The sequence below is a fragment of the Giraffa tippelskirchi genome, chromosome 2 (assembly GCF_054371585.1).
Source record: "Giraffa tippelskirchi isolate mGirTip1 chromosome 2, T2T-mGirTip1v1.2.pri, whole genome shotgun sequence".
NCBI classification, from domain to species: Eukaryota; Metazoa; Chordata; class Mammalia; order Artiodactyla; family Giraffidae; genus Giraffa; species Giraffa tippelskirchi.
This window is the reverse complement of record NC_137276.1, coordinates 60,239,189-60,262,436: the sequence shown is the minus strand read 5'-3', so window position 1 is coordinate 60,262,436 and position 23,248 is coordinate 60,239,189. Positions and strand designations below refer to the sequence as shown.

At 37.4% G+C, this 23,248-nt stretch overlaps 1 protein-coding gene across 3 annotated transcripts in view; it reads left to right on the top strand.

Annotated features, from left to right (window-relative positions):
- The window catches only part of LRMDA (leucine rich melanocyte differentiation associated), a 1,316,989-nt gene extending 1,293,987 nt beyond the window's left edge, over nt 1-23,002 (top strand). Inside the window, exons 12-17 of one of the 3 annotated variants that reach the window (XM_081564329.1) lie at nt 3,723-3,795; nt 4,390-4,457; nt 11,768-11,836; nt 19,814-19,902; nt 20,788-21,047; nt 21,614-23,002. In XM_081564329.1, the coding sequence (XP_081420455.1) occupies nt 3,723-3,795; nt 4,390-4,457; nt 11,768-11,784 (158 nt within the window). In that variant the 3' untranslated portion in view covers nt 11,785-11,836; nt 19,814-19,902; nt 20,788-21,047; nt 21,614-23,002. Of the gene's footprint in view, nt 1-3,722; nt 3,796-4,389; nt 4,458-11,767; nt 11,837-19,813; nt 19,903-20,787; nt 21,048-21,613 lie in introns of those variants that run through there. The other 2 variants (XM_081564346.1, XM_081564565.1) reach the window with 2 other exon arrangements.
- The last annotated feature ends 246 nt before the right edge of the window (nt 23,003-23,248 follow it).

The window sequence follows — 23,248 nt, the reverse complement described above, 5'->3', positions numbered from 1 at the left end:
ATATCTTTCCATATGTTTGTGTCTTCAATTTCTTTTACTAGTGTCCTACAGGTTTCAAAGTACAGGTTTTTTGTTTCCTGAGGTAAGTTTATTTCTGGGTATTTTATTCTTATGATTCATGCATTTTGTGTTTCCTAAAAAGCTTTGCTTAACTCAAGGCCACTAATATTCTTTCATTATTTTTAGTTAATAATTTTAGCCCTATGATCCATGATGAGTTATGTATGGTGTGAGATTAGGGTTGAGGTTCATTTTTTTTCAATATGAGGTCTAGTTGTTTCAGTACCATTTGTTGAAAAGGAACTTCTTTCAGCCACTGAATTTCCTTGGCATAGTTATTCAAAATCAATTAACCATATAGGTGCAATACTATTTCTGTAACTATTCCATTAAACTGTATGCCTATCAATCACACTGTTTTTTAATTACTATAGCCTAGTAGTAAGTCTTCGTAACTTGCTTCATACACTGATGCTTTACACTTTCAAAATAGGCTTGGCTATTCTAGCCTTTGCATTTCCATAACTTTAGAATCAAATTGTCAATGTCTTTAAAAAAATCTTGCTGGGAATTTGATTGAGATTGCATTGAGGCTCTAATTTTGTAAATTGGACACTAACATTTAGTTAGTCTTTAGATGTATGAACACTGTATAATTCAGTAATATTTTTCAGTTTTCAACATATTCATCTTTTATAGCATGTCTTATATTTATCTGTAAAAATTTCATGTTGACATTGCAAATGGTACTTTTAATTAATCCAATTATTGATTGCTAGCATAACATCCTCTGGAGAAGGAAAAGGCTACCCACTCCAGGATTCTGGCCTGGAGAATTCCATGGACTGTATAGTCCATGGGGTCTCAAAGAGTCGGACACAACTGAGTGACTTTCACTTTCACTTATAGTATATAGAAATACAGTCAATTTTGTGTATGAACATTTTGTCCTGCCATCTTACTAAAATCACTTGTCAGTTTGCATAGCTTCATGTTGTGTACAGTAGGTCGTCATTCCTTTTAAATCTGTTTGTTTATTTTTCTTACCTTATTGCACTAGTTAAGATTTCCTGAGTGTGTTAGTCACTCTGTCATATCTGAATCTCTGTAACTCCATGGACTGTAGTCTTCCAGGCTCCTTTGTCCATGGAACTCTCCAGGCAAGAATACAAGAGTGGGTTGCCATTTTCTTTTCCATAAGATCGCCTACACAACATTAAATAGAGTTGATGAGATCACATATCCTTGTTTCCTATCATGGACATAAAGCATTCAACCTTACGATGATGTCCGCTGTAGTGTTTCATCAGGTTGAGGAATTTTCTTTCCTACTGAGAGAAATTGAAAAAAATGTAAATAATTGGAGAGGTATATTATATTCATGGACCTGTAAATGCTAAAAAATAACTTCAGAAAACTTTGAAAAGTCAGAGGGATTATGCTGACTTCAAGATTTGTTTTAAACCTATAGTTATTGAAATCTGTGATGTTAGAGTCAAGGTAGAGGGACAATGAAATAGAATAAAGAAACTAGAGATGGATATCTGATTAGTTTACCTTCAACAAAGAAGGAAATAGTATTTAATGGAGAATATAGCTGTTTCAACAAATGGTAAAAAAGTTAATATCACTATTCAAAAATGAAAAAATATTCAATGTCATGTCTTACAATATTTTAAAAAATAATAAATTGGACTTTATCCAAATTAAAGACTTCTGCTCTTTGAAAGACACTGTTAAGATAATGAAGAGAGAGACCGCAGACAGGTAGAAAATATTTGCAATTACATATCTGATAAAGGATGAGAATGAATGTAAAGCAATACTCCAAATCATAACTGGTAATTACTAAGTAGTAAATTGAAAGGGATGACAGAGCAAGACTAAAGTACACACAATAAGAGCACCAAAGTTGTGTTGACATATCTTGTATACATCTCAGGGCATTGTTAGTAAAGAGAAAATCTACTTACCTATTTGCACATCTTTGCCTCAGAACATGCTGCAAGAATTCAGGTTACAATAGGTTTGTCATCAACAATATTGGAAACAAGAAGACAGTGAATCACCTGTAAGTACAAATGGAAATAATACTTTTTGATCCTAGAAGTCTATGACCACAAATACTATCAGGTAAGGGTGAGTTTCATCTCAGACTGTTTACAGGCTGTTTCTGAAAATAGCTACTTTTTGGAGGACAAAGTACATCAGGGAAGACAGTTAATCCAGAAAGAAACAGGAGTATGTGCGAATATATAGTTGATGGAAGTGAGAACTACTCGTTGGTAGGTCTAAATAAGTATTATGAAAAGAAAAGAATCTCAATAATATGAATTAATATTCTAGACATTTTCCACATGGATATTGGTGGAGGCAAGGGAAAAAAAAACAGGAAAAGGAAAGCATGTGAAACTTTTACATTGGTCTGGAGGAAACAGTTACTAATTAACTGACTCCAGACTTTAAATGAAATAAAAAGTATAATAATAATGAGTAACAGAATTACCTCACATAGGGATTGCTTGGTTAATGATGTTGTACCATAATAACTTGAAAAAATATACCATTTTTTTCAATACGACTCCTTTTTTCCTTGGCATAGTGACTTATCACCTAAAAACGCATTAAGTAAATGCCCTCTAAGATCTGATGTTTTCTAAGATGTTATATTTTCGAGCAGAAACCTTCACCAATTTACTAGACACACTTTTCTAGCCAGAGACTATCATATGGAACAAATTTAAACTGCAGGCCATGGCTCAATGAACAACATTTGTATTTGTGAATATATATGCCAAATGAGAAGAGGAGTTGCTTCTTCAACTCTTCAGTCTGTGCACTTTTTTTTCAAATGTTTCAATGTGCTTCTAGACCTACCTTTATTTTGCCAAGATCGATGTTTCCTCTTCTTTGATTTTATTTATGAGTCCAAAACATAAACTCCAAAATGTTAACTAAAAAAGAGGTGCAAAATAGTGACTGCACCTTCCAAAGAGTGAGCTCCGCCATTCTTCGCCACCAAACAGCACCTACTCTGAAATTTTCTCCTTGCTCCAAGGAGAATACAATAAATCTGTATTACATCAGCTATTTATTGGCTTTAAAATTATTATCCCACAAAGTTATTTACTTATTCAATGTACATAGTTATTATTTGTGAAATTATGTGGGGTCTTAATGCTTAAAATGAAGCACATCTAATTTTTCACATTCCCAATTGATAGACCTGGTTTTTATCTATTTCAGCTTTAAGATGTAAAAGAGATTACAAGTCATCACTCCTGGCATTATAAGAAAAAGCTAGGAAAAGTGAAAAATAATAAACGTTCTTGAACTTATCAAAGAACTGGGGTCACAGGGCAATCTGCCCCTTTGAAACCTGGAGACATTGGTGCGTACAGAGAGAGACAGCACTAGACATTTGCTTACCTGGACGTGAAGCTGCCAGCAAGCCACAAGTTGTATAAATGCTTCCTTTACTAGTAATTTTGATAATTTGCTGTAAGCTAAGTGGTAACTAGCTTGATTAGGACATTCCTGGGGACTGCAGTCAAAGGAGAGTACTTAACACTGTTTTGGGCTTTTCTTCCTGTATAAATGCTTCCTTTACTAGTAATTTTGACAATTTGCTGTAAGCTAAGTGGTAACTAGCTTGATTAGGACATTCCTGGGGACTGCAGTCAAAGGAGAGTACTTAACACTGTTTTGGGCTTTTCTTCCAGGAACTCCACAACTTCGCACAGTATACATTCAAGAAAAATCTCCTGTGGCTCTGACAGGGGAAGCGCTGCAAGGGTAACCTTCTCATTTTCTTCTCAAAAACAAAGACTGACAATCTCCGAAGAGATATACTTTGCCGTAGAGCAATACTGAAACCTTATCTCACATAGGAAAAGAGATTTTCTTCCCCTTGTAGTCCTTTCTAGGATTAGTATTTCATCTAAACAGGGGAAAGGGAACATGAACAGGGGACAGTTTCAAGGAAATAAATCAGGAACTGGGTACAAGGAAGATGGGAGGAGCTATATGCCTTAAAAACGAATAGAAACAGGGGTGAAGGCCACACTCTGAGACCAAGTTCCACTAAAAGACTATCTTACCTTCTCTGCACCCAGCCCCCACACCAACAATCAGTGTAGCAGAGAATTTACAACTGAAAATCTATAAAACATAGACCCCTCTGAGAAATAGTGTAACGAGAAACCTTAAAGCCAAAAGAGGAAATAAATAATGACACTAGAGAAGTTTGGAATCTCTACCCCTTATAGCTACAGCAAATGTTAAAATACAGCCCAACTCATATGTAGATTACCATAAATCCTGCCCTCTAAAGGTCTATTTCCTGCAGCGACTATTGGCACATGTCAACTTTGAATTTTTTATTAAAAGGCATACTAAAAGTCACAGTTTTGGAAGACTTGGCAATCGTAACCACATTCAGATATGTGAATTAACAGGTAAGGCATTTCAAATAACCATGATTAATATGTTAACAAATAGCATGTAAGATCAAATGGGTAATGTCAGCAGAGTTGTAGAAATTTCAAAAGTAAATGTTAGAAATAAAAAACACAGTTAAAGAAGGCCTTCAGGAGGCTCATAAATAGACTTTCCCATAGTTAAGCAAAGAACTAGTAAACTTAAAGATAGATCAATAAAGACAAAAAACACAAACAGGAAAAAAAAGGACAAAAACCTGAGAACTGTGTGTGTGTGTGTGTGTGTGTGTGTGTGTGTGTGTGTATAAATAATTGCAACACCAGAAAGAATGGGGCAGAAGAAATGTTTGAAGTAATAATTGCTGAGATGCTACCAAAATTATTCCCAGACACCAAACCACAGGTTGCAGAAGTTCGGAACACCAAGCAAGATAAGTAGCAAAAATAACAACATCTAGACTTATTATTGATATGTTTACCTGTAGAAAAACTAAAGACAAGAGAAAATTCTGAAAGAAACTAATGAAAGAAGAAAACCTTCCCAATATAGGGAACAATGGTATGAACACAGCAAATGTCTCATTGGAATCCATGCAAGCAAAAGTTGAATACTGCAAAATATTCTAAGTGTTGACAGAAAATGACCAACATAGAATTCAATGTCTAGCAAAAGTATTTTTTAAAAGTAGACGAGAAATAGACTTTCTAAAACAAAAACATAGCAAGTTTGTTACCAGCAGAACAGTCCAATTAAAAAACTAAAAGAATTTCTTCAGATAGATGAAAATTTTCTAGATCAAAAACTTGGATCTACCTTAAGAAAGGAAGTGAGTCAGAGAAGGAACAAAGGTAAAAATAAATATTTTTTTTTATTCTTCATTCATCTAAAAGCAATAAAGTAGTAATGTATTGAGTAACTAACTTATGTGTAAGTGAAATATATTACAGAAATTTCACAAGGGATAGTTGAAGGAATTAATACTCTGTTATAAGGTCCCTGCACTATACATGAAGTTGTATAATGTCATTTGAAAGTTGATTTAAATTGTTAATGTATATTTGGTGAGCCCTAAGGAAATCACTAAAAACATGTTAAAAGGAAATAAAAATGATATACCACAGAGAGACAATTGAGAATCATATAAATTCTCAGTTAAAAACCAAAGAAGACAAACAAGAGGTAAAAAGAAGCAAAGAACAAATGTTTAGAAAACAGTTATAAAGATGGCACAATTCAATCCAACTATATCAAAAGCCACTTATAAATGGACTAAACAATTAAATGCCCGAGATTGTCAGACAAGAGAAAGATCATTATCTGTCATCTAGAAGAAAGACATTTTAAATATAAAGACTGCAGATAAAGGAAAGCAGTGGTAAGTGATATAAGACGCTTAACATCAAAATTAAGCTGGAGTAACTATATTAATTTCAGATAGACTATCAGAGATAAAGAAAGATATTACATAATGATAGAGGGAAGTCAGTTCTGCAAGAACACACCAAAAATTATAAACCCATTGGTACCTAACAAAAGAGCATCAAAATGCATGAGGCAATAATTAATAGAATAGAAAGGAGGATAGATTAGTCTGCTATTATATTTGCAGACTTCAACACAACTCTATCAGTAATTGATAGATTAGACAGGCCAAAAATCAGTAAAAACATAAGTGACCTGGACAGCACTATAAATCAATTTGATCAAATTGACATAAATAGAATACTCCATCAAAGGACAGGAGAATACTCATTTTTCTCAAGAACACATGAAATAGTCACCAAAATAGAGTGATACACTAGGCCACGACATATATCTTAACATTTTTAAAAGAATAGAAATCATGCAGAGTATGCTTTTAGATTACCACAGAATCAAACAAGAAGTCAGTACCAGAAAGATAGCTGGCAAATGTCCAACTATTTGGATATTAAACAGCACACTTCTAATTAATCACTAGGTCAAATAAGTTTCCAAGAAATTTTAAAATGTTAAACTAAATGAAAATATAACATGAAAATGTGCCTAGCAATTTATAGCATTAACTACTTATATTTAAAAAAAGAGAAATTTACAGTTGATTTCCTAAACATCCACCTAAGAAAACAACAGTAACAAGAACAAATTGAACCTAAAGCAAGCAGAGGAAATAAGTTATAAAAACTAGAGGAGGAATCAACAAAAGTTAAAAGAGGAAAACAGAAGAAAATGAATAAATCAAAAAGTGCTTATTTGAAAAGATTAATAAAAATTGATAAGGCTCTACACAGCCTACACCTGAAAAAGAAAAATGATACAAATTACAAATATCAGGAATGAGAGAGAGATCATTACTGCTACTCCCAAGGACAGTAAAAGGATTAAAAGAAGTACTATGAACAACTATATGCCCAAAATATAACAGATAAAACGATCTAGTGTCTTAAATTCCAAATATTACCATATCTCACTTGAGAAATAGATATCATGAATAGTAGAACATAACTATTAAAGAAATAAAGTTCACTATTTACAAATTTCCAAAAATGAAATCACCAGGTCCAGGTAGTTTTACCGGTGAACTCTATCGAACTATTAAGGAAAAAATGATACCAGTTCTCCACAATATTTTTTAAAATGTCTTCTTCATGAGGAAACACATACCAACTAGATTTATGAGACCATAATTATCCTAAAATAAAAACCTGGTAAAGACACTATAGCAAAGGAAACTACAGGCTGATATATCTCAGTTCAGTTCAGTTCAGTCGCTCAGTCGTGGCTGACTCTTTGAGACCCCATGGACTGCAGCACGCCAGGCCTCCCTGTCCATCACCAACTCCCGGAGATTACCCAAACTCATGTCCATTGAGTCAGTGATGCCATCCAACCATCTCATCCTCTGTCGCCCCCCTTCTCCTCCTGCCCTCAATCTTTCCCAGCATCAGAGTCTTTTCAGATAAGTTGGTTCTTCGCATCAGGTGGCCAAAGTATTGGAGTTTCAGCATCAGTGCTTCCAGTGAACACCCAGGATTGATCTCCTTTAGGATGGACTACTTGGATCTCCTTGCAGTCTAAGGGACTCTCAAGAGTCTTCTCCAACACCACAGTTCAAAACCGTCAATTCTTCGGTACTCAGCTTTCTTTATAGTCCAACTGTCACATCCATACATGACTACTGGAAAAACCATAGCCTTGAATAGATGGACATTTGTGGCAAAGTAATGTCTCTGTTTTTAATATGCTGTCTAGGTTGGTCATAACTTTTCTTCCAAGGAGTAAGCATCTTTTAATTTCATGGCTGCAATCACCATCTGCAGTGATTTTGGAGCTCCCCAAAATAAAGTCTGTCACCATTTCCACTGTTTCCCCATCTATCTGCCATGAAGTGATGGGACTGGATGCCATGGCCTTAGTCTTCTGAATGTTGAGCTTTAAGCCAACTTTTTCACTCTCCTCTTTCACTTTCATCAAGAGGCTCTTTCTTCACTTTCTGCCATAAGGATGGTATCATCCGCATATCTGAGGCTACTGATATTTCTCCCGGCTATCTTGATTCCAGCTTGTGCTTCTTCCAGCCCAGCATTTCACATGATGTACTCTGCATATAAGTTAAATAAGCAGGGTGACAATATACAACCTTGATGTACTCCTTTCCTGATTTGGAACCAGCCTCTTGTTCCATGTTCAGCTCTAACTGTTGCTTCCTGACCTGCATACAGATTTCTCAGGAGGCAGGTCAGGTGGTCTGGTATTCCCATCTCTTTAAGGATTTTCCACAGTTTGTTGTGATCCAACTGTCAAAGGCTTTGGCATAGTCAATAAAGCAGAAGTAGATGTTTTTCTGGAACTCTCTTGCTTTTTTGACGATCCAGTGGCTGTTGGCAATTTGATCTCTGGTTCCTCTACCTTTTCTAAAACCAGCTTGAACATCTGAGAGTTCACGGTTCACATACTGTTGAAGCCTGGCTTGGAGAATATTGAGCATTACTTTGCTAGCGTGTGAGATGAGTGCAATTGTGCAGTAGTTTGAGCATTCTTTGGCATTGCCTTTTTTTGGGATTGGGATGAAAACTGACCTTTTCCAGTCCTGTGGCCACTGCTGAGTTTTCCAAATTTGCTGGCATATTGAGTGCAGCACTTTCACAGCATCATCTTTCAGGATTTGAAATAGCTCAACTGGAATTCCATCACCTTTACTAGCTTTGTTCATAGTTATGCTTCCTAAGGTCCACTTGACTTCGCATTCCAGGATGTCTGGCTCTAGGTGAGTGATCACACCATGGTGGTTATCTGGGTCATGAAGATCTTTTTTGTATAGTTCTTCTGTGTATTTTTGCTACCTCTTCTTAATATCCTTTGCTGCTGTTAGGTCCATACTATTTCTGTCCTTTATTGTGCCCATCTTTGCATGAAAAGTTTCCTTGGTATCTCTAGTTTTCTTGAAGAGATTTCTAGTCTTTCCCATTCTATTGTTTTCCTCTATTTCTTTGCACTGATCACTGAGGAAGGCTTTCTTATCTCTCCTTGCTGTTCTTTGGAACTCTGCATTCAAATGAGTATAGCTTTCCTTTTCTCCTTTGCCTTTCGCTTCTCTTCTTTTCTCAGCTATTTATAAGGCCACCTCAGACAACCATTTTCCCTTTTTGCATTTCTTTTTCTTGGGGATGGTCCTGATCACTGCCTCCTGTACAATGTCATGGACCTCTGTGCACACTTCTTCAGGCACTCTATCAGATCTAATCTCTTGAATCTATTTCTCACTTCCATTGTATAATCATAAGGGATTTGATTTAGGTCATAGCTGAATGTTCTAGTGGTTTTCCTTACTTTCTTCAATTTAAGTCTGAATTTGGCAGTAAGGACTTCATGGTCTGTGCCACAGTCAGCTCCCGGCCTTGTTTTTGCTGACTGTGTAGAGCTTCTCCATCTTTGGCTGCAAAGAATATAATGCATCTGATTTCGGTATTGACCATCTGGTGATGTCCATGTGTAGAGTCATCTCTTGTGTTGTTGGAAGAGGGTGTTTGCTATGACCAGTGCGTTCTCTCAGCAAAACTCTTGTTAGCCTTGTTAGCCTGCTTCGTTTTGTACTCCAAGGCCAAATTTACCTGTTACTCCAGGTATCTCTTGACTTTTGCATTCCAGTTCCCTATAATGAAAAGGACATCTTTTTTGGGTGTTAGTTCTAGAAGGTCTTATAGGTCTTCATAGAACCATTCAATTTCAGCTTCTTCAGCATTATTGGTTGGAGCATAGACTTGGATTACTGTGATATTGAATGGTTTACGTTGGAAATAAACAGAGATCATTCTGCCGTTTTTGAGACTGTAGTACTGCAATTGGACTCTTCTGTTGACTATGATGGCTACTCCATTTCTTCTAAGGGATTCTTGCCGACAGTAGCAGATATAATGGTCATCTGAGTTAAATTCATCCATTCCAGTCCATTTTAGTTCACAGATTCCTAAAATGTCGATGTTCACTCTTGCTATCTCCTGTTTGACCACTTCAATGTGCCTTGATTCATGGACCTAACATTCCAGGTTCCTATGCAATGTTGCTCTTTACAGCATGGGAGTTTACTTCCATCACCAGTCACATCCACAACCAGGTGTTGTTTTTGCTTTAGCTCCATCTCTTCATTCTTTCTGGAGTTATTTCTCCACTGATCTCCAGTAGCATATTGGGCACCTACCAACCTGGGGAGTTCATCTTTCAGTGTCCTATCTTTTTGTCTTTTCATACTGTTCATGGGGTTCTCAAGGCAAGAATGCTGAAGTGGTTTGCCATTCTCTACTCCAGTGGACCACGTTTTGTCAGAACTCTCCACCATGACCCGTCTGTCTTGGGTGGCCCTACATGGCATGGCTCACAGTTTCATTGAGTTAGACAAGGCTGTGGTCCATGTGATCAGATTGGTTAGTTGTCTGTGATTGTTGTTTTCAGTCTGTCTGCCCTCTGATGGAGAAGGATAAGAGGCTTATGGAAGCTTCCTGATGGGAGAGACTGACTGAGGGGGAAACTAGGTCTTGTTCTGATGTGCGGGGCCATGCGCAGTAAATTTTTAATTCAATTTTCTGTTGAAGTGGAGAAGGAAAGGGCAACCCATTCCAGTACTCTTGCCTGGAGAATTCCATGGATGGAGGAACCTCGGAGGCTATAGTCCATGGGGTTGCAGGGAGTCAGGCACAACTGAGCGACTTCACTTTCACTTTCTGTTGAAGGGTGGGGCTGTGTTCCCTCCCTGTTATTTGACCTGAGGCCAAACTATGGTGAAGGTAGTGAAGACAATGGTGACTTCTTTCAAAAAGTCCCATGCATGCCCTGCTACACTCAGTGCCCCCAACCCTGCAGCAGACCACCACCAACCCACGCCTCCAACAGAAAATCCTGGACACTCACAGGCAAATCTAGGTCAGTCTCTTGTGGGGTCACTGCTCCTTTCTCCTGGGTCCTGGTGCATACAAGGTTCTGTTTGTGCCCTCCCAGAGTCTGTTTCCCAGTCCTGTGTAAGTTCTGGCAGCTCTATGGTGGGTTAATGGCAACCTCCTCCAAGAGGGCTTATGCCAGACCCAGGTCTGCTGCACCTATACCCCTGCCCCCACAGCAGTCCACTGCTGACCCATACCTCCTCAGGAGACACCCAAACACAATTCTGTCTCAGTCTCTGTGGGGTCTCTGGGTCCTGGTGCACACAAGGTATGTTTGAGCCTTCTGAGCATCTCTGGTGGGTGTGGGGTTTGATTCTAAATGTGATTTCGCCCCTCCTACCATCTTGCTGGGGCTTCTCCTTTGCCCTTGGAGGTGGGATATCTCCTCAAAGTCGCTCCAGCAATGCATAGCCACTGCTCCAGCGCTTCAACCTGAGCCCCATGCAAATATCTCAAACATAGATAAAATATTTTAATAAAATATGAGTAAATTGACTCTAGTAACATACAAAAAAGCTTAATAGAGCACTATTGAGCAGGGTTCATTCTGGGGAGTCAAGGATAATTTGATATCATAAAATCAATGAAATTCACTATGTTAACAGACTGAATGAGAAAAATCATATTCTTATGTCAACAAATACAGACATTTAACAAAATCAGCACCCATTTAGGATTTCTAGAAACTAGGATAAAGGGAATTTCCTTAACCAATGAAGTATATATTAAAGAGCCCCTATAGCTAACACTACAAGATACTGAATACTTTCTTTCCTAAGTTTTGGACCAAAAAAAATGATGCCTTCTGTTACTACATATGTTGAACGTTATAAAAGAAATCCCAGGTAGTACAATAGGAGAAAAAAATAAACGTTATAGAGCTTGTAAAGTAGTGAAACTATTCTTATTCACAGATTACATGTCTATGTAGAAACTCATAAAAAACAAACCCTTGGAATTAAGAAGAGTTTACAGGATACAAGGTCAGTATGCAAAAGTCAATTACTTTCCTTTATATAAGCAAAGAGCCAACTCATTGGAAGAGACCCTAATGCTGGGAAAGATTGAGGGCAAGAGAAGGGAGTGACAGAGGATGAGATGGTGGGATGGCATCACTGACTCAATGGACATGAGTTTGAGAAAACTCAGGGAGGTAGTGAAGGACAGGGACGCCTGGCATACTGCAGTTCTTGGAGTCGCAAAGAGTCAGACATGACTTAGTGACTGAACAACAACATAAGCAAAGAAACAACGAATTTAAAAAAAATTTCAAATACCATGTAAATTAAAAAATTATGTACAGGATCTATATGTAAAAAACTATAAAACACTGAAAAGATAAATCACAAAAGATCTAGATAAATGAATAAATATTCGACATTCATGCATTAGAAGTTTCATAATGGTCAGTTCTTTCCAACTTGTTCTATAGAGTTAATACAATCCCAAACTCCCTGCAACTTTTTTGGTAATTAATTCTAAAATATATAGGGAAAAGCAAAAGACCCAGAATAGTCCCAAAATACTGAATCAAGAAGAACAAAGTTACAGTGATCACATACTAAACTTCAAGACATAATAGGAGGAGGAGACAAAATGTCAGACTAGAAGGACTTGAGCCCACCTCCTCTTACATAAACATCAAAATCACACCTTAACTGCTTAACAACCATCAACAAAAATGACTAGAGTCTACCAACAAGGATATTCTACATCCAAAGAAGCCACAACAAGGTGGTAGGAAAGGTGCTCTCTCGATAGAATCAAATCCTATACCAGGGTGGATGACCCACACACTGGAAAATAATTATGTCACAGAGTTTCTCCAACAGGAGGAAGTTTTGAGCCCCATGCCAGGCTCCCCAGCCTGATGTTCAGGCGTGGGGAGGAGGATCCCTCAGAACATTTGCCTTTAAAGGCCTCTGGGGCTTGAGTACAGGAGCTGCACGAGGCTGGGGTAAACAGGGAGTCAACTCTTGGAAAATGCACCGAGTTTCACATGCACTGAGACCCAGGATAAAGCAGTGACTCCACAGGAGCCTGGGACAGACTTACCTGGTGGTCTTGGACAGTGTCTTTTGCAGGCAGGGGTTGGCTGTGGTTTACAGTGGAGACAAGGACACTGGTGGTAGAGGACCCAGGGATGACTCCTCAGTGTGAGCTCTCCCAGAGGTTGCCATTTGGCACAGAGATGCAGCACCACCTACTGCCAGCAGGCTCCAGTGCTGGGAAGCCTCAGGTCAAATGTCCAAAAGAGTGAGAACACAGCCCCACCCATCACCAGAAAGGCTGTCTAAAGTCTTCCTGAGCCAACAACTGACTATCAGAACACCTCTGGGATTAAGCCGATAATATAGACAAGCTAGAAGAAATGGACAAATTCTTAGAAAGAAACAATCCTCCAAGACTGAACCAAGAAGAACAAGAAAATATAAACCAGGGCAATCACAAATAACTGAAATTAAAACAAACAAGAATACTGGAGTCAGTAGCTTATCCCTTCTCCAGCGAATCTTCCCAACCCAGGGATCAAACTGGGGTCTCCTGCATTCCAGGCGGATTCTTTACAAGTTGAGCTGCCAGGGAAGCCCAAATTAAAGTCTAGGAGAACATAAAGTCTATGCCCCAACCAAAGAAGCTGAAGTTGAACAGTTCTATAAAGACCTACAAGCCCTTCTAGAACTAATGCCAAAAAAAGATGTGTTTTACATCATAGGGGATTGGAAGGCGAAAGAGGAAGCCAATAGATACCTGGAGTACAGGCAAGTTTGGTCTTGGAGTACAAAATGAAGGAGGGCAAAGGCTAATAGAGTTTTGCCAAGAGAATGCACTGGTCATAGCAAGCCCTCTTCCAACAACACAAGAGATGACTCTACACATGGACATCACCAGCTGGTCAATACCGAAATCAGACTGATTATGTTCTTTGCAGCTGAAGATGGAGAAACTCTATACAGTCAGCAAAAACAAGACCAGGAGATGACTGTGGCTCAGATCATGAACTCCTTATTACCAAATTCATACTTAAATGAAGAAAGTAGGGAAAACCACTAGCAATTCAGGTATGACCAAAATCACATCCCTTACGATTATACAGTGGAGGTCTTGAATAGATTCAAGGGACTAGATCTGGTAGACAGAGTGCCTGAAGAACTATGGACGAAGGTTCATAACATTGCACAGGAGGTTGTGACCACAACCATCCCCAAGAAAAATGCAAGAAGCAAATTGGTTGTCTGAGGGGTCTTAGAAATATCTAAGAAAAGAGAAGTGGAAGGCAAAGGAGAAAAGGAAAGATACACCCATCTGAGTGCAGAGTTTCAAAGAATAGCATGGAGAGATAAGACAGCCTTCCTAAGTGATCAGTGAAAAGAAATAGTGGAAAATAATAGAATGGGAAAGACTAGAGATCTCTTCAAGAAAATTAGAGATGCCAAAGGAACATTTTGTGCAAAGATGGGCACAATAAAGAACAGAAACAGTATGGACCTAATAGAAGCAGAACATATGAAGAGGAGATGGCAAGAACTATACAAAAAAGATCTTAATGAGCTGGATAAACATGATGGTATGATCATTCACCTATAGCCAGACATCCTGGAGTGTGAAATCAAGTGGGCCTTGGGAAGTTTACTATGAACAAAACTAGTGAAGGTGATGAAATTACAGCTGAGCCATTTCAAATCCTAAAAGATGATGCTGTTAAACTGCTGCACTCAATATGCCAGCAAATTTGGAAAACTCAGCAGTGGCCACAGGACTGGAAAAGGTCAGTTGGTTTTCATTCCAATCCCAAAAAAGGGCAATGCCAAAGAATATTCAAACTGCCACACAATTGCACTCATTTCACATGCTAGCAAGGTCACACTTAAAATCCTTCAAGCTAGGCTTCAACAGTATATGAACTGAGAACTTCCAGATGTTCAAGCTGGATTTAGAAAAGGCAGAGGAACCAGAGATCAAACTGTCAACATTTGTTGAACCATAGAAAAAGCAAGAGACATCCAAAAAGATCTACTTTTGCTTCACTGACTACACTAAAGCCTTTGACTGTCTGGATCATAACAAACTGTGGAAAATTCTTAAAGAGATAGGAATACTGGGCCACCTTACTTGCCTCCTGAGTAACCTGTCTGCAGGTCAAGAAGTAACAGTTAGAACCACAGATGGAACAACAGACTGGTTCAAAATTGGAAAAGGAATACATCAAGGCTGTATGTTGTCACCTTGCTTATTTAAGTTATATGCAGAGTACATCATGTGAAATCCTGCACTGAATGAAGCACAAGTTGGAATCAAGATTGCTGGGAGAAATATCAATAACCTCAGATATGCAGATGACACCTGCCCTCAATCTTTCTCAGCACCATGGTCTTTTTCCATGAGTTGGTTCTTCACATCAGGTGGCCAAGTATTGGAGCTTCAGCTTTGGCAGAAAGTGAGGAGGAACTAAAGAGCCTCTTAATGAAGGTGAAAGAGGAGACTGAAAAAGCTGGCTTAAAACTCACCATTCAAAAAATGAAGATCATGACACCTGGTCCCATCACTTCATGGCAAATAGATGGAGAAACAATGGAAACAGTGACAGATTTTCTTTTCTTTGGCTCCAAAATTACTACAGATGGTGACTGCAGCCATGAAATTAAAAGACGCTTGCTTCCTGGAAGAAAAGCTATGACAAACCTAGACAGCACATTAAGAAGCAGAGATGTTACTTTACCAACAATGTCCTGTATACTCAAAGCTATAGTTTTTCCAGTAGTCTTGTATGGATGTAAGAGTTGGACCATATAGAAGGCTGAGCACCCAAGAATTGGTGCTTTTGAACTGTGGTGTTGGAGAAGACTCTTGAGAGTCCCTTGGACTGCAAGGAGATCCAACCAGTCAATATTAAAGGAAATCAATCCTGAATATTTATTGGAAGGACTGATGCTAAAGCTGAAGCTCCAGTACTTTGGCTACCTGATACAAAGAGCTGACTCACTGGAAAAGACCCTGATACTGGGAAAGATTGAGGGCAGGAGAAGAAGGGGATGACAGAGGACTAGATGGTTGGATGGCATCGCGGACTCAACGGACATTAGTTTGAGCAAGCTCCAGGAGATGGTGAAGGACAGGGAAGCCTGGCCTGCTGCAGTCCATGAGGTCACAAAGAGTCAGACACAATTGAGCAACTAAATGACAAAGGATAAGATGACTTCACAGGTAAATTCTACCAAACATTTAGAGACAGTTAATACCAATGCCTCTAAAACTGCTCCCAAAAAATTGCAGAGGAAGGAACCCTCCCAAACTCATTCTATAAGGACAAAAATCACCCTGATACCAAAACCAGAAAAAGATACCACAATAAAAGAAAATTACAGCCCCATATCACTAATGAACACAGACATGAAAATTCTCAACAAAGTACCAAGCAAACCAAATCAACAATACATCACAAAGAACATATATCATAATCAACTGTGACTGATCCCAAGGATGCAAGGATTTTTCAGTATCTACAAATCAATCAGTTTGTTACACTACATCAACAAATTTAAAAATAAAAACCATAGTATCATCTCAAGAGATGCAGAAAAAGCTTTTGACAAAATTCAACACCCATTTATGATAAAACTGTCTTGAAAGTGGGCATAAAGGAAACCTTAACATAATAAAGATTGTATATTATAGACCCACAGCTAACATCATACTCAATGGTGAAAAGCTAAAAACATTTCCCTCTAAGATCAGGAACAAGAAAGAATGTCTGCTCTTGCCATTTTTATTTAATATAGTTTTGGAATTCCTAAGCCATGGAAATCAAAGAAGAAGAAAAAAGGAATCCAAATCGGAAAAGAAGTAAAACTGTCACTGTTTGCAGATGACATGATATGATACATAGAAAATCCTAAAGATGCTACCAGGTAACTTCTAGAGCTCATCAATGAATTTGGTAAAGCTGCAGGAGACAAAATTAATGCACAGAAATCCTTTGCATTCCTATACACTAACAATGAAAAATCAGAGAGAAATTAATGAAACTCCCATTTACCATTGTAACAAAAATAATAAAATACCTAGGAATAAACCTACCTAAAGAAGCAAAAGACCTGTATTCAGAAAATTATAAGATACTAATGGCAGAAATCAAAGACAACATCAATGAAAAGAAATGCCGTGTTCTTGGATTGGAAAATCAATATTGTCAAAATGACTATACTACCCAAACTAATCTACAGATTCAGTGCAATTCCTATTACATTACCAGTTACATTTTTTACAGAACTAGAGCAAAACATTTTTAAATGTGTATGAAGACTCAAAAGAGCCTGGAGAGTCAAAGTAATGTGAGAAAGAAAAATGGAGCTGAGGAATCAGGAATCCTGACTTTAGTATTCAAAACAGTATGGCACTGGGACAAAAACTAAATAGTGATCAATGAAACAGGATGAAAAGCCTAGAAATAATCCCATGTGCCTGTGGTCAATTAATCTGTGACAAAGGAAACAAGAATATACAATGGAGAAAAGACAGTCTCTTCAGTAGATGCTGCTGGAAAAACTAAACAGCCATGTGTAAAGAATGAAACTAGAACACTCCCTAACACCATACGCAAAAGTAAGCTGAAAATGGATTTAAGACCTAGATATAAGGCTGGACACTATACAACTCCTAGAAGAAAACATAGAAAGAACTCTTTTTGACATACATCACAGCAGTATCTTTTAGAATCCACCTCTTAGAGTAGTGAAAATGAAAACAAAGATAAACAAATGGGTCCTAATGAAACTTAAAGGCTTTTGCATAGCAAAGGAAACCATAAAATGAAAAGACAATCCACAGAATGGGAGAAAAATTTGCAAATGAAGTGACCAACATGGATTAATCTCCAAGATATACAAGCAACTCATGTGGCCCAACATCAGAATGGTCATCATCAAAGAGTCTACAAACAATATCTGCTAGAGAGGGTGTGGACAAAAGGGAACTCCCCTGGACTGTTGTTGGAAATGAAAACTGGTACATTCACTAAAAAGAACAGTAGGGAAGTTCCTTAAAAAGCTGAAAATAGAGCTACTATATGATCCAATAATCTCACTCCTGGCATATCCAGAGAAAACTATGGTTCTCAGGATGCATGCATCCACGCTCATTATACACTTTTTACAATAGCCAAGACATGGAAGCAACCTAAATGCCCATTGATAGATGCGTGGATGAAGAAGATGTGATACACACACACACACACACACACACACACACACACAGTGGAATATTACTCAGCCATTAGAAATGAAATAATGCCATTTGTAGAACATCGTTGGATCTAGAAATTATCATACTACATGAAGTAAGTCAGAAAAAGACACATATCTATCACTTATATGTGGAATCTAAAAGGATGATACAAATGAATTTATTTATAAAACAAAAACAGATTCACAGACTTCAAAAACAAATTTCTGGTTACCAACGGGGAAACATCAGGGAAAGGACAAAATCAGAGTCTGGGATGTTGGAATTAATATATACACACCACTGTATACAATGTATAGTCAACAAGGACCTACTGTATCGTTCAAGGTGCTCTGCTCAGTCTTGTGTAATAACCTATCTGGGCAACAAAACTGTGAAACAATGGATATATATGTAACTGAATCAGTTTTCTATATACCTGAAACTAAAAACATTGTAAATCAACTATACCCTAATATAAGAAAGATATAAAAAAAAAAAGACATAATATGTCTTACACTTCATTTTAGAGACAGTACAGTTTTGGTGAAAGAATAAACACATAGATCAATGGAAGGGAATAAAGATACCACAGAAACCTGACTTTTGACAAAGATGCAAAGGCTAGTCAGTGGGGAAAGAATAGTCTTTCCAGCAAACAGTACTGAAACTATTAGACATCTCTCTATATAGACACAGATCTCACAACTTATATGAAATTAACTCAAAATAAATACAGACCTAAATGTTAAATGAAAACTATAAAACATCTAGAAGAAAACTAGTATGATATTCACTGGTTATGACTGTTTAGATACAAAAACACAAAGAATAGTCCATGAAGAAAATGACCCAAGTTGGATGTTATTAAAATTAAAAATTTGCTCCATGAAATACATTGTTAAGAGAATGAGAAGCCACAGACTGCTAGAAAATATTTGCAAATCATGTATCTAATAAAGGACTTGTATCCAGAATGTACAAAGAATTCTTAAAACTCAGCAATGAAAAAAAAGAAACAGTTTTAAAAGATCAAAATATTAAGCACACCAGCAAAATGAATATGCAAATAACAAACAAGCATATGAAATGACACTCAATATCATATTTCATTGTTGTTGTTTAATCGTTTAGTCCAATTTTTTTGCAACCCCATAGACTGTAGCCTGCCAGGCCCCTCTGTCCATGAAATTTCCCAGTCAAGAATACTGGAGTAGGTTGTTGTTTCCTACTCGAGGGTTCTTCCAGACCCAGGGATCCAACCCACATATCCTGCATTGACAGGCTGAATCTTTACCACGAGCCACCTGGAAAGCCCCATATGTCTTTAGCGAAATGAAAATTAAGACAATAATGAGATGCCACCATCAAAACAATGAGATATCACTACACACCTATTAGGACAGCTAGAACAAAAACACAAAACAAAGTCTGATGACTAAATGCTAGTGAGAATGTGGAAAAACATGAACTCTCATTGGAAACAAGTCGTAAGGTTTGTTTTTGTTTTTTAGATAAAGCATATCTCAATTGTGGTAAATATACATTATGTAAAATTTCTCATGTTAATTATTTTTAAGTGTATAGTTCAGTGGCATTAACTGAGGATATTCACGTTATTATAATCATCACCATCATTCATCTCAGGAACTTTTTTCATCTTCCCAGACTGAAACTCTGTATCCATTAAAAATTTATTCCCCATTCCTCCCTCCCTCAAACATCATTCTCCAATAAAGGAAACTAGGACTTCCAGGAGAGATGACAGTTTTGAAAGCCAAGGCAAGAATATACAGGATGAGCCTGGAGCATCTCGTAGTGTCAGAAGGTAAGGAAAAACAAAAACCAACAGAATATGTCAGAGGGACATAGAAGCAACAGAAAGAGCTCCAAATGTCCAAAGCTGAAACCTTGAGCAATCAAATAAATAACATGCATTAGAATATAACCCAATGTATAAATATAAACCTAAATATCTGTGAGTCTATAGTGATGTAATAAATAATTTAATTAACAAGAACAGGCAAATCTCCCATACAGAAGAATTCCTAACACTATATATAGTTACTCTCTCATGAAATAGGTGGATTGTAATTCCTCACTCCCTTGATTGTGGGAGGGACTGACTCCCTTCTAAATAACACAGTATAGAAAAGGCAAGGAGTAACTTCACAGTGGAGAAAGTTGACAAAACTGCCTCAGCTATGTGATTAAATTTAGCATCTTGAATGATAAGTCATATGGGTAGTATGTGCACTTATGATGTGATAAAGCTAGCAGTTTACAGATACTGTGGTCTTCTAAAGACCTGGAAGTCCTGTTTAATCATGAGGGGAAAAAAAAAAATCAACAAACCCAAATTGAGAAACATGCTTCTCAATACCTGACCAGTATTCCTCTAAAGTGTCAAAGTCTTTAAAAACAAGAAATATTTGAGGAATTGTCATACTCTAAAGAGCCATTATTCTAGATGGAATCCTGGGACAGATAAAGAACAACAGGTAAAGCTAAGTAAATCTGAGTAGTTTGGACTTTAGTTAGCAATAATGAGTCAATATTGTCAATCAGTTTTTAAAAACATACTAATGAAAGATGATGAATGATGAAGGTCTATAAAACGTGATACATTAATACTAACTTTCCATATTCAACCCTCAGAAGTTTAGTAAGTGTAATAAACTATCAAAAATATTTGATCTTTTCTTTCTTTCAGAATCCCATTTCTCATTTCCTCAAGGTCCAATCCTCACAAGCCAGGACTATTCAAGTACATCCCAAACCCATAGTCATTTGTACTGTGACCCAGTTAAGCTGAGCTATTGGTTTTCCTATAACTGTTCCTTCCATAGATCTTTGTGAAAGTTTAAACATTAAGCTTTGTGAAATGACTCTGATTCTTCATTATCTCTGTATCTTGCTCAATGAAGGACGTGCGATCCTGGAACTGATTCTCGAATCCATTTCAAAAACAAGGTAAGAGAGAGTAAATGACTGCAAGCAATATGTCCCTGAAGTTTCTTCATTCCCAAGAGGATATTTTTACCAGAAGAAGGAATTGTAGATTACTGAAAGTGGGAAAAGCCATGGATAAGATCCTTGAACAAGAAGTAGAGAGCCCCATAGAGATTACGTGACTTGCCCAAGGTCATAGTTTGTTAGTCTCAGAGAAGAAATAATACATTTTTCTAAAATAGGATGCTTTTCACATTTTAGTCTTTTAGCAAATTTAGCCTTTTCCATACAGCTGTTGAGATAACCTACTGGTTTTACAAGCTAAATCAACACAAGGGACATAGCTTAGAAAATGCCCCCAGACTGCCTCCTTTTTCATTATTGAAAACCACGAGATGAAAGTCTTTAATAACTCACTGCACAAGAGGACCATTACTGTCAGCATATACCACTCAGTCATATATTATAGCTTTTTACTTCTCCACACAAAATTGCTTTGAAATTTACATTTGCTATAAAGGATTTAAGTCCATCACTATTAATTTTCTTCTACAAATTATGTTTAATTATCACCTCTTTCTACCTAGAAAGAAGCCCCTCTTATACTGCCATCTCCATATAGCTCTCAAGAAGAGATCCTCAGCATGAATCTTTGATGGTGATTTTATACTCCTTATTTGCCCTTCCTTGTCAAGCGCACACAGCCCACTTAGAGATATGGAAATGAACTCTTTGCCTGGCTCTGCATTTCCTGCATACATATGAAATCTAGTTCTCCCTAAGCAGGATGAAAAAGGAACATTTTCCAGCTTTAGCCTGTGGAAAATTAGGCTAGAAACATCCCATTTTAAGATTCAAAGCAGCTTTGAAAGTCCATCCATGATTGATTGCTTAACAGGTCGTATACTACATCTAATCTTTCTGATGCTTCAAGAATCATCTTATTTCCTCAGTTTTGGAGCCCTAGAAGAAACTAGTTTAAGAGAAATAGAAATCTAAAAATTATACTTTACTATTTTTTTCCATTTAATTTCTATGCTTCCTTACTACACGGTACCATATAAAAAGCATGGGCTTCGGAGTTAGAAATACTAGCAGTACAATCATAACTACCAAAAATGTACATAACTTCAGGCAAATCACTTATCTCTGAGCCCCTGTTCTCTCAACCTTAAAGATAAAGCTATCTTAAGTTTAACTAAGATTAGCATGTATTATGCTTGGCACATTCAAGGGATTCAAATGCTAATTGTCCTCTTCCAGATTCAGTTCAGCAGTACTTTTGTCTATAATCAATCTTCTGTCTGCAACTGATAGAAACTCAACTCAAACTAGCTGAAGCTAAAATGGAATTCACTGACTCGCATAACCAGGAAGTCCTGGCATGTTTCTGACTTTAGACATAGCTGGATTAAACTTCCCAAACGATGTTTCTATGGCTTTTAACTCTGTTGATCTCTGCTGGTGTTGCTCTGAACGTAAGCACTGACCAAAATGACTGGCACAATATAAGTTACAGATCTCCAGCCCCCTCTCTTAATAGACCCTCAGTGAAGAAATTGCCTCTTACTAATTACATATCAAGTCCAGGGCAGATTCTAATTGGCCTTGCTTGAATCGTGTACCTGCCTCCAACCCAATCATTGTGACCATGGGGAAGGGACGATTCAGTTTGGCCAACATGGGTAATGTCCTACCATTGTGGTGGAGAACAAAGTGGCGTGATGTATAGTCTTAAGATTAAATGGAGTTAGAGATCCTGAAGAAACCAGAAGAAGGACTACTAAAAATAATACTGAAAGAAAGAAATTAAATAAATGACAACTATAAATCAATAAATAAATACTTGGCATCTTTATTCACAACTCTAGGTTTATCTTGTTTGGGGATCTTCAGTCTATGTGAGGGATTAGCAAACTACAGAGACCAAATGTGATCCACTGCTTGTTCCGTAAATAAAGTTTTACTGAAATCCAGTCATGCTCTTTCCTTAATGTGTTGTCCATGGTTGTTTTGACACTACATTATCAGGGTGGAGTAGTTGCAACAAAGTTCACAGAGACTGCAAAGCTTAAAATGCTTACTCCATCAATCTTTTCAGGAAAAGTCTGCTGACCCCTAATCTATGTCACAATGACGAGATAATGAGGCAGGAAAACATGCTTATTTAGAATATTTACTTGAAATAAAATAGAAATATTGATGACAATTTTACATAATTT